This window comes from Melospiza georgiana, chromosome 4 (genome assembly GCF_028018845.1).
Source record: "Melospiza georgiana isolate bMelGeo1 chromosome 4, bMelGeo1.pri, whole genome shotgun sequence".
NCBI classification, from domain to species: domain Eukaryota; kingdom Metazoa; phylum Chordata; class Aves; order Passeriformes; family Passerellidae; genus Melospiza; species Melospiza georgiana.
In genome coordinates, this window is record NC_080433.1 from 6,189,039 (window position 1) to 6,207,756 (window position 18,718).

The 18,718-nt window shown below is 40.4% G+C and overlaps 1 protein-coding gene across 8 annotated transcripts in view; it reads left to right on the forward strand.

Moving 5' to 3' along the window:
* Positions 1–18,718, forward strand: part of CELF2 (CUGBP Elav-like family member 2) — a 553,419-nt gene that overhangs the window by 402,680 nt on the left and 132,021 nt on the right. For all 8 annotated transcript variants that reach the window (XM_058022005.1, XM_058022001.1, XM_058021998.1 and 5 more), the window contains one exon: positions 15,769–15,965. In XM_058022005.1, the coding sequence (XP_057877988.1) occupies positions 15,788–15,965 (178 nt within the window). In that variant the 5' untranslated portion in view covers positions 15,769–15,787. The remainder of the gene's footprint in view (positions 1–15,768; positions 15,966–18,718) is intronic.

The following is an 18,718-nucleotide window of genomic DNA, read 5'->3' on the forward strand; positions in this document are numbered from 1 at the left end:
ATAAAAAACGCAGCTCCCACCCTCTGAAAACACAACAATTGCTCCACGGCTTTGTATTAAAAGAGAGAGAAAAAATGAAAAAAGTTGTTTGTTTTAAACACTCTCCAGCAACACAATGATTAGACATGACAGTTTGGCTGTGGGGCCTTTCTTTCAGTTCAGGAAAATGTAGAACAGAGCTGAGCTGTCCTTTCCTAGTAAAAATGAGGTCATTTGTAAAGCTTTGTGTACATTTCTGCTGCACTCGTGGAACAGAGCTCGCAAAAACAGCTCTCCTGAAGCCTCACTGCTACCTCCACCAGTGCTGCCATTTTTAAGAAATGCAGCCCATTGACCACATAAGATGAGGAATCAGAAGCTGTGATTTAGAGGAAATGGCTCCTCAAGGATGTATAGTTTTGATTTAACTGTCAGTGCGCTGCCGTTGCTGACTCGGAGCTTTTACAGCTGCGCGTGGCTACGGGGAAGCTCCTTGTAATCTGTTCCTTCTCCGTGTGAGCTGTGCATGTGCTCTGAAACAAGCAAAAGTACTCTGTCAGCCTTGATTATTCTGTCTGTTACATATACAATGTATTGTATACATTATATTCGCTAATCCCGGTTGTTCATAAAAATGCCCAAGGCAATTAAAATTTATTGAATAATAATTTATTTTATGTAAAAGCTAATACTAATTTTCATACCCAACTATTTTTCTCCTACCAATCAAATGCTATGTAGCTGCTAATATTTCAAGGTAGTTTTAATTAATGTGTCAGCCTAGTGCAACTCTGTGGAAGAATGCATCATTGAATTAAATAAGAAAGGATAGCAAGGTGTCTACTGGATAAATGCCTAGAAAATATAGAGTAATGAGACGTGAGCTGGCACATTAGAGTTGCATTCCCTTCTACCTTGAAACTTCAGGGAATACATTCCCATTCTGCCCAGAAAACCCCCCGGATTCTCTGACCTTCTTAGTAGAGCAGCAACTGTTTCAGCCAACCGTATTGATATTCAGCCCAACCATGGAAAGATGGAAGCATAGACAATTAAAGAAGCATTAAAGATCTTGGGCTTTAATTAATGAAGGTGCTTGGTAGAAAACAGTAAATTAAAAATTCCTGACCTTGTAGGCTAGTGAACTCAGACCTGCTGTGTCCCCTGCTCCCCTTTATTTCTTAACTGTCTATTAAAATAGTCTGTGAGTGTGTCATGTTTCCTAACTTATGAAAATAGTAGGAAAACATCTGGGCTTACTAATAAAATTATGTCTATTTAGAAAGCAGGCAGCATTGTTTGGAGCCTCAAAGATGCTCTTGCAATCAAAATAATAATAGTGGCTTTGGAAAGTACTTCTGCTGTATTTCATAATATTCAAACACTGCCTTTAAAAGAAAAATTAGAATTGCATCAAGTTAAAAGAAAAAATATATCATGAAAGAGTAGTTGTTTTTTTTTCTTTAATAACATAATGGTTCAGCATTTATGTAGTGGTTTCCTCTGAGTGTTTCAGAATTCTTTGTTGGGATGGGATCATAATTCAAAGGTGAGGGAGATAAGCACAGCAAGGTCAAAAGACTTATGAAAGAGTGTGGCTGAGAAACAGCTTTTTTTGTTGCATAGTTCTCTGCTCTTTACCATTAGACACACTTCCCAGCTTTGTTCTTCTCTTAGTCTTCTCTGAAGGATGGTTATAGCAAGAAAACTGATGTGCCTTAAAATAATCTGTGAGTAATACCCCTCTCAATGAATTTGAAATTGCTGGAGTGAAGCTCGGTGTTCAGAGCTGACCTGCTGCCCAGCTGGTGGCTGCCTATCCTGAGTGATTGTGTGGGCACAGGGCACAGATATCCTTCCCTGCCTTAGCCCAGGATGAGCACAAATCCACAGCTCTCCAGTGGTGGCAGTCGGAATGAAAATTCAGGCTTCATCATTTCTTTCTCCATATCTCTTACTTACAGTGACAAGCCCAGCAGGTTCAGCCTTCTAATCATTAATATAAATGCTCATATTATTAAAATCCCATATTTGATGCTTGGATTCCCCTGGGTTTCTTGTATCAGGCAGCTGAGACGTGTGTGCTCCAAGTCTGTACTCTTCCTCTGCCAGCATCCTGGTCCCTCCACCTGCCCTGGGGCAGGTACTTCCCTTTTTCCATCTGTTGAGCGAAGGTGTCGATGACCATACAGAGAGGAGTTATATGGAAAAACAGTTGGAAAAGGGCTAGAGATCTTAGGGAACCACATGGTGTTACTAATCCTCCAGCCTTCCAAAGACTTGTCATCACAAATAAGAGTTTTCCACTTTCAGGGGCAGGAGGGAAAGAGAAAAAAGAAGGAAAGACATTAACCCTGTGGTGTGATGACAGAGATTTCTATAAATCACACTGCGTTTCACACTGCTGCTGACAGCCAGCCAAACCTGAGCTGGCCAAGTTTCCACAGGTCGAGTATGTCACAGGGAGCTTAAAAATACATCCACAACTGTTTAACTACCTTTTCTTGTGCACAAGGGTGTTGGAGTTAAAAGTCTTTGTAAATAACAGAGTGGTCAAAATTATGTGGATGGTAATTGTGTTTTTTTCCCCGTCTCCTCTTTTCCCATTTCTTCTTAAAAGCGTCAGCAAGTCCCTAAGACCTGGGTTCATTTTTGCTTGTAAATTAAACCTCCAGAGCAAATAAATATCCACTAGGATAAGATTATGTCCAAAAAGTACAGTTTAGAAGTTGTCTCATAAATTTAAATTTTTCCTACTGCAATTATTTATGATGACCTTAAAAACATGGGGGTTTGGCAACTTTTCAAGCTGTATTTTCCTTTCCATTTGGCAAAACAGTTCTGAATGGCACTCCTCTTTTGTTTTCCCAATGCTTCATTTGCACAGTGTCCTTCAAACTCACAATTAAAAGATCTTTGAAGTCAGAAGTGTCCTCATAAATGACTGCCATATGACTTGGGAAGTGTGTGTGCATGTGTGTGTGCTAGGGCATATTTTTGTTAGGATTTTTCAGGGTATATTTATTAGGAAAATTTAAACCAGTTTTTCTCATTTTGTTTGTTTGAATGATGCTTTAAAGGGCAAGTTGCTCCTTCCCTAATTATGTGTAGTTGTTTATTTTCTTGTGAGCTTCAAAAGAACAGCACAGCCGACAGAGCAAGATATCTTATTTGCAATAACAGAGAAAAAATAAAGGACTAAGTAAAATCTTAAGCTATAATGAGGGTTTACTTTAAAAACTCAGAGTTGCTGTTGACTACTTGTCTGCCAGTGCTACTTCTGACCTTTTGTATAGCAGGTCTCTCTTTGGACATAAAAGTAAAATTGTTGGTGATCCAAGATACAAAGGAAAATTAATCCTTTGTAGATGCTAGAAAACACGTTGCAATGGAATTTAGAGATTTCAATAAGTGAGAAATTAAGACAACTTGGCCTGTTTTGCAGTGCAGACAATGCCTTCCACATGGCATGCGTGGGGTTTTTTCATTAAAAAAAATTGCTCAGTATTCTGCCTTCACATCCAGTTTTTTTTCTTTAATCTACAAATCATGGTTGCATGCCTGGTGGGACCTGGTTCTCCCACCATTTGACCCTGGCAGGAGCATGTATGTCTTGCCCATCTGAAGTTGAAGCCAGCCTCAAGTTTTACTCATTATTCTGTCTTCCACAAAGCTGGCAGGAGTACTTGTCCTGCTACATAGATTCAACTACCACTAATATTAGGTTTTAGAGGTTTTTCCACTCCTCTAAAAAGCACTAGAGTGAGTTATAAGTGTGTGGAAAACTCACTGGGGAAAATCACTTTCTAACTATTGACATTTTAGTAGAAATCTAATGAGCTACTTAGATTTTTCTCATTTGTTATATTGAGGAGCAGTTAGAAAATAATCAGAAAAAGAGGAACTTTTGGGATTTTTTTAAGCTTCCTTGTAATACAGCTTAAGGAAAAATACCTCTATTGTTTTTTTGTTGTTGTCCAGCAATCTGATCAGAGCTGAGTTCTGCAGAAAGACTTGGGCACTTCTTGACTCCCTTTTCTACTCCCTAAAACCTGTGTGGACAAAGATGATTTCTCCCTGGAGAACTGGGAAGTGTTTTCCAAACAACATTCATGTTTGCCTTTACTAAACAAACAGAATTTAGATCAGGTAGGAGGAACAGAGGTGTTTTGAGGAGAGGAGGGGGAAAGAGCAAAAAAACTCTGCCCCCAACCCCACTCCCCAATTGTATTTTTCATTGAAATAGCAAAGTCCTCTTGTTTCCTGTCCTGCATGGAGACGTTTTGTTGAGCTACAGCTTCATAAGATTATACTTCCCAGGAACATTTGAGTTTTTCCCCACAATTCCTGAAATTTTCCCTTTCCCATGCTTTAATATCAAGCCTTTGGAGGGATAAAGATATTCTTCTTTGTTTGCTTGTATGTTTAAAAATTCACCTTCCTCTGCTGCTGAACCAAGCCTGATCCTGGTTTTCCGTCTCATAATTTAATCTGTAGCCCCTCTAACACTCTTCTAATACCAGAACCTTGTTTTCAAAGACAGAGGAGGAGATGCAAGGATTGACAATACCTGAAAGAGTTACATGGGCGGGCAAGGGACTAAAATAGTGGGATGAGAAGAGATAGAACCAACCTCTAGCACCTCTTGGTTGTCCTGACAGAGGCAATACAGCCTCATGAATAGGCAGTGAAAATCTTAGCTTATTTTACCTACCTACAAAAAATTTCATGTGGTTCTCTGGGGTAGGATTGCCCCGCTCCTGCCCTACTCCTGGCTTCTGGAAAATTATAAGATAAATGTCAGGCAGTGATAATGGTGTTAATGAAGCTTCATTGATAAGCAGAACTATGCTTCAAATAACAGGCATATTTCTGATGAACTGATTTCTGGTATTTCTGGTAAACTGCTAAAATGAACCCTCAAGTACAGGTGTAGGCAAACTCTTTCCCCTTCCCCTGGCAGAGTGGAAGTCCACCCTGGCCAAATGAAGAGCTTGACTCATTGAAACGAAGCAGGATGAGCTTCATTTCCCTCTGTTCTGCAGAAATCCTCTTTGTCACCTCTTTGACCTCCAGTTCACCAAAACCATTCCATCTGTGGGAAGGAAAAAGTTGGCTACAGCCCCTCACAGATGAGCGGCAGCTTCTCCAGCTTCCACAGGCTTGGTTAACACAGAAGCAGGTCAAGACCACGCCGTGCTGTCATCTGAAGCGCTCGCGGCTGTTGCCCTGGCAGTATCACGTTAAACTCATCATGTATCAAGATGTGGCGGAGCAGCCACCCCGATGTGAGCACGAACGACACCCGAGAGCTCGGGGGGCCGTGCTGGTGTGTGCGCTATTCGTGTTTCCACTGAGGTCGGCATCTTTCTAACAGCCCGCCGCAGCTGTATTTGCGCATTATGAAACCGCCGCTTCAAAGTGCCTGGTGAAGCAGATCCTTCCAGCCCCGTGCTGCAAGGAAACAAGAGTCACACCATGCAGGAATGTGGCTGCGTGTGTCAGCAAAGTGTGTTTTCAGCCTGGGAGCTGAGTGCAAAAATTTCGAGAGGAATCGGGAAATTAAATTTTGAATCCGCCTCTCCTCTGTTTGTTAGAGATTCGTCCTTTCACATGGATGCAATGTTCCATTGTGTGTCTTGTATCATCTATACAGAATTTAATTTTAATTTTTTTAACATTGTCTTTCCCTGTTGTTGGGATTTTTTTTCTCTCTTTTTCTGGACAGGTTATACATATGCTAATAGAAATATGCCTATTATTTGAAGCATAGTTCTGCTTGTCAATGAAGCTTCATTAACACCGTTATCACTGCCTGACATTTATCTTATAATTTTCCAGAGTTGACTGTTACATCTCCATGGAAACCCAAATTGCAATTGAAACAAGTGAGATAATAAAGGCATCCACAGAGGATTGACAGTATGCAAGCCCACAGTGTTTGCAGGCTACATTTGTTTATAGTTCCTTAGATAAATCCCTTGCAGTGGAGATTTTTATTACCTGTCTCCTATCTTTCCATGACTACTGCTTATTGCAAGGTTTAGAGCAACGCTTTTTTTTTATTTTGCTTTTTAATTAGAGCAATAAATTTTATTGGACTCAGCAAGGGAGGCATTGAAGATGTAAATTCTAAAGTGGTTTTTCTGGAATGAAATATGAAGATTTTTATATATGAATTTGGCACTATGTAGGCTAAGGCATTCTCATGTTGATTTGGTGGAGGGTATTTTAGGAGCCTAAACTTAGGATCATGGACTCTTTTGATATGCTGACTCTTTCAGTATGTAAGAAGGATCTCTTTTTTTCTGTACCTAAGGACTTGAGCTCTCTTAAGTTCGTGACTCTAAATCAATTTATATGGTGCCTCAAAGCAAAGAGTCATGAAACTGGAGTGGGTCCAGAGTGAATTAATCTGAAATTAATTTGATTTTGAAAGGCTCCATCTGGCTGTGTTTGGAAAAGGCATTTAGACAGATATATAAACAAATGATCATCTGTATTCTATATGCCAGATGTGGTGTCAAAAAAATGAAGAAATGGTTTTAAAAAATAAATCAGCTGAGGGGGATTTTGCTATAATGAGATGCTTAACTTGTTGAAATCACAATTGCATCACACTTTGAACAATGATCTTCCCATATATTCAGGTTTGTAGAAGGGGAGAGCCTGGCTGAGCTTGATAGGAGTTTTTGTTTTAAGTAAGAAAATTGAATGTCACAGCTTCCTCAAATGGTCTATTTGAGATCTAACCAAAACTGGCTGAACAAAATTGGCTGCACCCTTAAAACGAGCAGGGCTGTGATCTTCCATTCCCTTTTTAAGGATGCTGTTTAGGTAAAGCAGCCATGTCAGGCAGGTGCTCCTTCTCTTTGGCCTTTTGGGCCCATGAAAATGATTCCCTGCACTTTGTGGAGCTCGGCTGGGACCAGGCCTGAGCATATGTGTGTGTACACTTGTGGGTGCCAGTCTTGAAAAACTCTGGACTGTAAATTACTTCTTCAATAATCAGTTGATTTTAGCACACAGAACTGCCTGCATTTCTAAACAAATGTTTGGAGAACACCTTTCCCATGCCCTCCATCTCAACTCCAGGACAGAGTTTGCCATGAAGTAGATAAGACCTTGCAAACCTCATAAGAACTTGCAGATATCTTCCAGCCTGGCTACAAAATTTGCTGAAATAGTCATGTCAGTAATTATGAAGTAAAAGAAAAAAAAATTTGAAGTCTTCATTGCTGTCTTTGAAGTTTTTTGGAGGGCAAAGGAAGAAGGGAATTGGGTAACAACTTTGTAAATTTGGAGCCGTAAGTGTTTGAAATGGGGAGAGAGAGACTGAGGTTGTTGACAAGAAAACAGATGGTCCTACGTGTCCTGAATTTTAAAAGCCTGGTACTATTCTAATTCAGTTGTTGACATGTCACAAATACATAAGCATTTGGGTGTAATCAAATACCATAGTGCTTTTAAAAAAAATAATACCGATAAATGTTTCCTGCCACGCAGAAAGAAGTGTGCTTCATTGCAAATGTGTGCAATCAGCAAGGCAAGGCATTAATAATCCACACCATTAATACTGAGCAGTCAGCCACTCCTGGTTCAACTTCATGTGAAAAAGTGCATCAATCCATGCTCCAAAACTATAATGTAATTGTTCAAGCTTGCTCTCATGTTACTGTCCAGCTTACAGTGATACAGAGAGAAAAAAGCCCTCTTCAACTAGAGTCCCTTCAAGACAGAGCACAGACCTTCATGCCCCAAAAAAGTTGCTGAGGAGCACAACAAGAGTGTAGCAGTTAGTTGCAATAGTTGCCATAACAGAGGTTAGTTTAGACACTGAAAAATTATAAATTAGAAACCTTTGTTATTACTTAACATCCCAGGTCAAAATGAGATGTGCAGACACTGGTCAGAAAACAGACATTTCAAAGTCATGATGTAATATCTGTTGAACTTTTCGTGTAGCATATAGTGATAGAACAAGGGCAAATGGTCTTAAGCTGGAAGAGGGCAGGTTTAGTTACGTGTAAGGAATTAATCCTTTATTGTGAGGGTGTTGAGGCACTGGCACAGGTTGCCCAGAGAGGCTGTGTCTGCCCCATCCCTGAAGGTGTTCAAGACAAGGATGGAGCTTAGAACAACCTGGTCTAGTTAAAGGCTAGACCCTTGTCAGGGGAGCTGGAATGGATGGTCTTTAAGGTCCCTTCCAACCCAAACCATTCTGTGATTCTCTGTCTTAACTTTCATGGCACTTTTCTTAGAAATGCACTTACCTTACACCTGATGAAGATATTCTCAATCTTGTTCAAGTGTTTAATGTAGAGAACAAATTCTGCCCAGAAAGCAAAAATGAACTATTGGGTGGTTACCTAAGCTGAGCTTTATGTTGCAGAACATTATTGTTTCGCAGACTTCATCAAACCTTGAATAATTATATCCCAAAGCCTACAGCAGCCTGGAAGAACAAGGGTTTGGGCTTGCATAGGCTCTTAATTTATATCTTCAAGGACTTATTTTCATTCTTCACAAGTATCCCAGAACTTTGTGATTCTCATCGGTACTTGTATAAGAGGAGAAATTAATTCAAAGCAGTCAGGGTGGAGTGGCTTTGATTTTCTTCAGCCATTGAAGGGCAGGTATCTCTCACTGGCTATTGAGCTTCTACTAGTTTCAGTTGAGTAAAATCTATAGGCTACTGTAGGCAAATCCTTAAAAATACTGAAAATAGGGCACTGTAAATTTTATCAGCATAAACAAAAAGATGCTGCCCAGTTCAGACTTGTATAGATGGGGTGTTTAATTGTTTGTTTCTGCTATTAGATGAACTGGCAGTGATATTTAGTTGGTTTCCAAAATAAAGACTCTAAAAAAGACAAGCCTCTTCCCATCGCTACTTGCTTTCTCTTCTCCACTCATTCACTCTTGTTTACATGTATTTTAACTTGTATGAGTTGCTCCACTCACAGCACATGCACGTCATTAAGCACTACTGCATGTTCTAAAAAATAATTTGCTTAATAAAAAGTTAAAAAATGGTCCATGCAGCAGCAGTAAGAGTTGAGATTGTTTGAAACATGAAGGATTTTTTTTTAAGGTGTGTTTTCATGTAAGGTTTTTTTTGAAGCAGATGCAGCAGATGTACATAGCTTTTGCAAAGGTTGACTCTATGGTTCCAGGAAGCATTATCCACAGCACAACACTAGAATGACATCTTTTGGTAGGTTTAAACATGTACACAAGGAGTATCCAGGGTTTACATTGAAACCCCTACCTTAAATCAAACTGGTTTGTAATAGAAGTGGTGCAGGAATGCAGAGGCTGAACACCTGAAGAGCCACCCCCCTCTGGAGGTGAATATTTAACTTTGGTGAGCAGAACTCTGAGGGCTAATTTTAGGGAGGTGAGAAGCCTTAAAGCACAAAGGAGTGTATGTGCTCCAATGTGCACCTCCAGCTGAAAAGGGAACTGCATTTTAATGTAGCTCTTACTATGATTTCCTTTTGTATCCTTGATTTCCTTCTGTGATACTGGTGAGGAATCTGCATCTATACCTCTGAGAAATAACAAGTTTTATCTCAGGTGGGATCAGGTGTGTTCTGATGTTTCTCCAGTCTGTATTTTGTTCGGTACATTTTCCAATTCATATTGCCCTTAGTATCATGCAGTCTGACCTATCTGCCTGAAAGGCAACTTCCCTCTGCTGCTCCTTCTCCCAGGCCAAATGTATTACCCATCCAAACATTTTCAAGGTAGGAATGTTTTTCCCCCTATATTTTCAAGTATTTTTTCCTCTGGGATAAAATACCTTTACACCTTACCTAAAATTTGCAATTGAGGCATTAAACTGATTACATGTACTAAATTTGGAATTGATCAGGAAAAAAGTATTCCCTATACTAAACAGTGGTTTGCTATGGTTTGTATGATCTACTATGTGGAGAGAGCTAATAAAGCTGGGCTACAAGAAATCTCTGATTTCACCAGAAAAATTACTGTGGATTTTAAATTATCAGGGCAGTAAAAAGTAACTCATTGTCTTAAGAAAAATTACACTTCTAGAGCTAATTTCTGCCACTGTGGAGGCAACACAACTTAAAACATCTTTGCATTTACCACTGAGTGCTTACACAAGCACTTGAGTATTATTAGCTACCAAGAAGAATGAAATCTGAGCATTGTATGTCAGGTATTAAAAGCCATCAGGATTTTCATGTAATTCATGTGTGTGTGAGAGTGCAAGTGCGGTTGCTCTCTGCTGGGTGCATGAAGAATTGCTCATCTCTTTGTTAAAGTCTTTATGGGGCTGTAAGATGGATTGCAAGTCTTACAGCTGCTCCGTTGTTAGCCCTGCTGATGGGTGCAGGGAAGCCTGGAGATAATTATTTTGTAGACTTTACTGCCTATGTAGGACTGCCTATGTAGAACATCCTGCCATAGGAGGTTTTTTTCCATTGGGCATGATGTCAGGGTCATTTAGCAATTGCTGTTTAGGATATGCGTTACTTAATAATAATTATAAGTGTTATTAGACTCTAATAGTTCTGCCAAAAACTACAACACACTACAGCAGTTAATGATTTTTGAAACATCATCTTTCCTTTGAGCTGCTTTTGAGCAAGAGTGCTGCAGAAATGCTGACGGGCTAGAAGGCATCTAGAGATGACTTTTCCCCCCCCCCAAAATGCAGAGACCTGGTCATTTACAGCTTAAAAATGTTGCACAGCTTCTTTTTCTGTTTGTCAGAGGTTCTGGCCCTTATTTTGCTGGCCAAAATCCAATGTAGGTAATTACCTTCTGTGTCTATAAATTGCAGCCCCCTGCAGTTTTCAATTGGGTACGGTATTGTTCTACCCTTCCTGGCTGGAACTGTTGTGTGATAATGCTCCATGTCATTAAACAGCTGCCGTCTGTCACCTTACGATGAAGTCATTCCTCTCTAAACAATGAGTTTATAAAGCCCTTTTGGGTCCTTCCAGACAAAATTTGCTCGTAAACCAGCAATTATGATCTTTGGAGTACATTAAGGTGATGCTTGGCTGTCTCTCTTGACAGCAGTCAGAAGCCTTCAAACGGGTGTTGTCCCTTTTGTCAGTTCGTGTGATATCCTGGCAGTGATGCCACAGCTCAGATGTAAATGCTTTGTTACTGTAAAACCTTGGTGCCTGTAAATACCTCTGCACTGGGTTGGATTTAGTTGTCCTTACACCTGGAACTCGTTTGTTATCATGTTCTTGTTCTGTTGGCTCCTACAGGGAATTCAAATATCTTATACCATGGGACATGAAAAAGGCAAATCCCCAGCAAAATGGTGAAACCACAATAATAGGGTGAGAGTTGCAATATGAATTAACCAAAAAAGAACAGTAGGAAGGTACTGGGTAGGGTTAAAAACAGATTTGGCCAACAGGTGTCATGTAAATCCGTTTGGTCCCCGTTAACAGCTGTTTTTCAGCACCTGACTTGACACTGGGATCATTAATGGAAATGAACGTGGATTAATGCCAAAGCTGTTAACAATGATGAATTTAAGAGAGTCTGTTTTGATTCAGACATTGCTTCTGAAGGCTACCTCTCTGTCCTGAGTGGGCAGTTCACTTTTAGCAGTCCTGCAGTAATTAAAGATATGAATGGGAGAGACCAAGAGGGCATCTACTGGGTTTTTCTGGTGCTCCTGCTGAAGCAGCAGGGATATTAAAACAACCTCCAGCTCCTCAAGAGTGGCCCTGTCAGCTTGCTGAAATGATGGAATGGTAGTTAGGTTATTAGAAGAAAAATTGGCACAAATTGAGAGAGAGGATGCTCTGGCAGCAACCACAAGCAGCCAGCGACTCAGTGTCTTAATCTCTGCCCTCGGGCTGCTCTCTATGATACAGATGGCACCTTGTCAGTGGAGATGATGTGCTGGGTCACCCCTGAGTCCAATGGGCTAAATTGGCCATGGAGGGAAGGATTGCTACAGCATAGAGCCACATAATCTATTTTTTCTTTCTTTCCTTCTTTTTTATTTTTTTTTAATGTATGTCATCATTTGGGTACTGACAGTAAGTGCCAAGGGATCCCATTCTCATTAGTGTCCCCTAGACACAGCTATCTCTGTACACTTGTGCTTTCAAGAAATAGTCCTAAGCTTTCACAAGGCTTGCTTTACTTCCTTCTGGAAAGTTTTACATGCAGTTTCTCTTTTGTCTTATTACTTCTTGGGTACAGGAGAAGGGGAGATGGGGGAAGGAAGAAGCCACTTCCTCTGAGAGCCACTGTGTTGGCAAAGAGAAGGAAATAAAAGCCCTAAAGCTGTTAGCAGCCAAGAGGTCTTAGTGCAGAGCTGTAATGTCCATTGGGTGAAGATGAAAGCTGGGAGAAGATAAGGGAATTCATCTTAGAAGGGATCATTTGCAAAGGATCAGGCATATTTGGCTGGATTTTGTATGGACTCAACAAGTTCTGTGACAAAATGAACCACCAGGCAGGTGTGGTCTATAATTTTCTTCCTCAGTGGAGCCGTCCAGTATACTGCAGGGATCCAATCCATAGAATCTGTAAAATAGGTGGTTTTTCCCCAATGTTATCTCTCTGCTGATTTATTCACTTGTTCATTTTGCCTGCATTGGCTCTAGTCCTACGCCAGCTGCCAAAGCTGGGTGAGGATTCCACTGCAAGTGTCATTGCTGCAACAGTGTTCATGAGCTCCTCAAAATCCCAACAGTGAGACTTGGATTCCCACTCTGAGGTGTCTGAGAGCCTTGGTTTGCACTGACATAAAAGGCAGTGCAGTTTAGGAAGGAGCCCAGCTGTGTTTGTAAAAATGAGTGCCCTCTCTGTGGCCTGAACTTGTCTGTCAAACCGCCAAAATGTTGGCAGCTCAGTCAAGTCCCTACCTTGTGGAAGAAAAGTATTTTAAAGAAAAGCCTAAATTATGCTTGGTTTTTTCCCTAACTCTGCAGGAGTTAGTGGATTGACAGAGCTGTCAATGGATGGTGGAATTTAGTTTGGAGAAGTTTTAATGACTTACTCAAGTTAATGCAGGCAGTGAGTGACAAAACCTGTCCCCTGGAGCTTGGCATCATAGTGTATGGTACTGATGCCTTGAGTCAGAGCTTTTAACCACCTTCAGCCAATAAAGCATTTAAAGAATATGACCAATGTAGTTCAACTTTGGTCCCAACAAAATAAAGAAAGGGCTTAAGCATTTTTTGCAATTAGAAGAGAGCTTGGCCTGTGCCTAAACCTTTAGCTCAAAGCAAGAACTTGATGCTAATAGGGCCATTAACCTGAGAAAACAGGTGTTAGTGTTTGGCTTTGTGCTTTCCTAAAAAATTGGCTGATTAGCAATGGAAATTGTGGGGCTCTTGGTGGTAAAGGTGGTTTTGGTAAAGGAAAAAGCAAAGAAATAAACTTGTTATTCTTTATTAAACATGACCCTAGCTGTAATTCTGGGCTAAGTAGCAATTGTGTATGGATTTCTTAAAGAAGGGATCCAACAGAGAGAACAGATGAAGGGCATAATTTAAAACTGAACTCAATACAAACAACACAGAGAATAAATGAAGTGAAAAGTCAAGCCAATTTATGAAAGAAAATAGTTGACCAAGCCCAGGGCAGAGCTGGGAGCTTAACTAATCTTCTACCTTTTCTTTCAAAACAACATATAAGCGTTTTCCACAGCTATTTTAAGCTATGGGTCAGGGATTTTTCAACCTCCCTAGTAGGGAGGTTGTTTGACAGATTGGGTTTTACGTAGAGGAATAGGAATTGAAAAGAAATAATTTAGTGATTTTTTTTTAGAGGTTTAAGTGTCACATAGGTGCCTACTGCTCCATGAAAGTCTTGAAAGTTGTTCCCATGAAGTATCACTCAAGTGAGTCAGTCATGGTTTTTCTGTTTCTTGGCAATTTTAGGGGGTGGTTGTTTGGATGGTTAGCTTGGTTTGGCTTAAGTGTTGTCTTTGTGTGGAAATGCAGTTCCTAGGGCCTGGAGAAGTCACAATTCCTGCAGGTGAACTTGTTCAGACCTGCAGAACTTATTCAAAATAAAGAGCATTTGCAAGACAAGATATTTGTACATGAAATGTTATGCAAAAGTTTGGACCAAATCTTGGAGTCTCTTACTCAGGCAAGATTCCTGCTAGAGTATAGAGGAATTTTAGCCATTTATGAGAGTGATAAATGCTGTTGTCTGCTGATCCGTGTTGAAAGCACTTCACAAGGGATGATCAAACTTCTTGTTGGTGGTGTAAAATGTGCCTTTAATATAACTTTCTCCTTCCTGCCTGTAAGCAGGGAAAGTGCTAAAGTTAATACAGGCATATTAATGCGAATTATGCTTTTAAGGAGATGAAACACATGAAACGAAATAATTTGTCTTCACACAGGTTATAGCTGTGAGACAAGGGAATTGCACAGGGTTGTTTTCTTCTTCCACTCTTAGATTTTTTTTTCACATGTAAAATATGATTTTCATCTGCTTGTGCAGATTCTGAGCTCTTCCAAGTCCTCCGGTGGGCATTCACTCCTGAACAATCATCAAACAGAGAAATTCTAATTAAAGCCAAGTTTTTTGAAAGTGGCAGGTGGCTCTGAAATGCCTGAATTCTGCCATGATCAGCTTCTGACATTGCTGCATACAGGCCATTTGCCCCCTCTCCCTGGTGGAAAGATGGGGGATGCTTGAAAATTCATGCATCATTAGTGTGCATTCTTGAAAGTGAAACATCCAAAAAATCATCAGCACTTTTGGAATTTCTAGCCAAGTAATTAGTTGAAACTACTGTCCTTAATTATCAATAATGCAAGGGGAGAGGGGGGAGGGAGTGATGTATTTTTACTTTTGTTCAGTATTTAAAATTATTTATTTTCTGTATAAGAGTATGAATTCTCCTAAACCATGATCTATCATTTGTTTCCCACATCAGATTATTTTTTGCTCCAAAGTTCTTTTTCCCTGCAAAAGTGTGGTTGTTTTGAACTTGGATTTAGGATGTACATCTGGAGATCAGATAGGCTGAGAATTTACAGGGGGTGAAAGTGTTCAAAAATTTGATCTCCTTTTGCAGGGCAAAAAAACTTTCTAAAGCAGCATTTTAATTTCCACAGCGATGTAGACAGTTTTGCCACTGCCGTCTCTTTTTGATTTGTGGGGGTTTTTTTTTTATGGCAGCAATAAACAGAATGCTTTAAACTGGGTCTCTCCAGGCTGCTTTTCCTTTTTAAAGAGCGTAGGCAACTAATCGGCAGCAACCAGGCACATAGCTGGAGTGTTTTCCATTCTAGGCAATATCAGACTAATTTGATGCACACATGGATGCTTCACACAATCTGCAGATTCATCGCTGGCATCTTGCATTAGTCATCTGACAGATTGCCAAGTGTTTCATACTCCTTTCATGTGACTTTATTACAAAACACACACACATAGACACACGCACTGCCTGCTTTCTGCCAGTAGCCAGTTTAGTGAGAATTCACTGCAGTTCTGTTTACAACAGCCATGGAGAGAAAGCTGCACTTATTTGCCACTATCCTCTACTTTAAAATGCAGAAGTCCTGGGTTGTGTTGTGCCGCTCTCATCTTATATAATGACATTAAGCAGCAGCCTGCAGAGAGAACCAGACTCCAATGAAAAATGTAATAGCATTGTTTTTTGTTCGTAATACTTATGCTATTAATTAAACACTGATTTTTTTTTTTTCCTGCTTTGTGCCAATTGACATCATCTTCTGCATCTAGTGCACACGAAAACTGTGTAGTCTCCTAACTTGTCTTCTCTTTTTAATCTCCTTTTCCACTTTCTAGTAACGGCACAGCTAACAAGATGAATGGAGCTTTGGATCATTCAGACCAACCAGACCCAGATGCCATTAAGATGTTTGTTGGACAGATTCCCCGTTCGTGGTCAGAAAAAGAATTAAAAGAACTTTTTGAGCCTTATGGAGCTGTCTACCAGATTAATGTTCTCCGAGACAGAAGTCAGAACCCTCCCCAAAGTAAAGGTACAGTAGTTATGCTCTCTTTGCTTTCAGTTTGCTTGTTCTCCTGATGATCTTGCTTGCCTTCAGCATTTCCAAGGAGGCTTGCAGCTGAGCTCTCAGTTTTGTAGTATGCTGTGTTGAGCTATGCAGCAGTCCTAAGAGGAGAGGACTAATGAATCCTATTGAACACTGCCTTCCTCCTCTTCTTAAACTGAAGTTCAATTGTCTTTTATCTCGAAGCATGCGTTCTAACTGCGCAAAAAAAAAAAAAGAAAATATCAGTCTCCTTGTTTAAATTATCATTGCCAAAAATGTGGAAACTGAGAGATTGCTTCCCAGGATTAGCTCATGAAAAATATAATTTTCTATTTCCTTTCATTTCCTCTCTTTGCACCCCAGGTGGGAAGTATTTTAAGGATGCAGAAGGGAAAAATGATGGTTGTGGGCTCTTGCCACATCATTGCTCCAGCAGCAATAAAAATTACAAATAGTCACCCTTTTTCAATAATCTGATTTTTTTTTTCTGCAGTCATGTTAAAGAATTGGTTTTTGGCACTGATATTATTCTAAATGAAAGGGTTAGTTTTCCTTCCTGCATTTTTTCTATACACATGTAAAGTTTTTGTCCCTAACTATATTCCTTCCTTTCATTACGTATATCTGTGCTTATTTATGCATGTGAGAGTTTTGTCTATTATAGCTGTTTAAGTGTGACATGTGCTTAGATGTAAACTGAAAGTGAGTATTCTGTTTTACAGAATGCATTTTCCTCCCTACCTAGCTGTACATTTTCATTCAGCCTTAGTACGTGAGCATTTTTACCGTTAGAAATAATTAGTGTAGCTCAGAGGCAGAACTGGATGTGCATGTGTGTGCCTGGCTGTAAGGCTGCTAGACACTTATTCCTTCTTACTGCACTCCTGGCACTGACTCTAAAACCCTTCAGACCACACATGCTATGGAGAACATCACAGAATGATTTTGTGGGCTCCCAGCAAAGTTAACAGTGCAAAGCAGCCCTTGCTGGAGATGAGAGGTGCTGTTGTGGGAGGCACACAGCACAGCCTCGGGTGCTCCTGTGCTTTTGGGCAAAGCACTGCCAAGGCTCAGCATATCTCCATTTTTCCTGGTACTGGGCAGAGGATCCTCTCAGTGCCTTCTTTTTGCTGCCCAGTTTAAGCAGTCAGGTGCTTCGAGTGACTATGGTTTATTTTGGGTTGCTTGCATCTCTTACTTCTGGTTAAAAGACTTGGTGCATTGGTCTCACGTCAGTGTCAGGGAGGGGGTCCTGCTAATCAAATGTCTCTACTAGATCACTCTTCCCCCTTCCCCAGCCCTGGAAGTGTTCAAGGCTATGTTGTGTGAACAACCTGCTCTAATGAAAAGTGAACTACCTGCCTCCTCTCCGTGATAAGAGGGCTGGAGCTAGGTGGTCTTTAAGGTCCATTCCAACCCAAAGCATCCCATGATTCTGTGGTTCAGAAGCAGAAGTTATTTCTGGTTGGAGTGTTTCAGTGTAGTTCTGCTTCCAGCCCACCCCCCCACCTCATTTCCCAGGACTGATGTATTGTAGCATGTGCTCCCCTACTGTGTTAGCAAAGAGCCCTCACCAAATGTCTTTTTCTTGTAATGCTGGATAGGAGAGCATTAAGAGGTCAAACAACTGGATTTTCTGCAGTCCAGGCTGCTATGGATGAGCAAACTCCTCCTTAGTTTAAAGCACTAAAATGCTGAACTTTGAGACTCGTCCATCTGGAAGGAGCTGATTCCTGGGTCACAGCAATGCCTTCCCACTAAGCAGTAAATGAAGTGAGAATGATATTGTGGTTAGACAGAAGAAACCCATTGATACCCATTTCTGGGAATCACTGTACCTGTCCATCAGGCAGCTGGAAGGCACAAGGATGAAGCATAGGTCATGCAAATCATTGTAGACTAATTACCAATGTTTGTAGTCCCCATATGCAATATCCTTTTTGAAAGGTGGCTGGGTTTTGGGGATGCTTTTTGCTTGGACTCTTTTCAGCCATGCAGAGATTATACTTGTCACTTCAGGCATTATGTGTTAATTAATGAGTAAATGAAATTAATCCTGAAGATAGGCAGAATAACCTTCAGACTTACTTTTCTCTGGCACCAGCAGCAAGCTCCTCTGGTGGTCAGCTTTTCCCTCGGAGGCTTTGGAGGAGTGTATCTCCATGCTGGCTCTATCCTTCCTCCTGGCTGAATCTGCCAGCAAGGTTGCTAGAAACCTCTTGAGTTTCTTGTGGATGTCTCTTGACTAGGAATGATCTTTATTTTCTTAATCCAGTTGCACAAAGGATTCTGTGTGAGAGATTGTTAAGAATGTTAGAAACAATCAAAGAGAAAAATTGCCCTGAGAAACATCCTACAGTCTTCTTTTCATCACAATGCATGACAATTCTTCACCTATACTATCTAGTAGGCATTTAAAAAATAAACTGATTTTTCATTTTTTGTTTGGAGGTTATAGAATCATAGAATAGGAAGGGACCCACAAGGATCAGAGTCCGACTCCTGGCTCTGTAAAGGACAACACTAAAAATCACTTGTGTGATGTGGAGTGAAATTCCATGCCTCTCTTGTGTTTAAATACCCACACAAAACAACCATTTTTATTTAATTTGAGCTGGGTGGATTTGGGTTGTGCCAGGCCCTTTGTATCACCTCCAATTTTATAGAACAGTCCATCAAAGGGACCTCGTGGTTGGGTGAGGTAGAAAAAGTCAATTTTTCATTTCATTGCATGGTTG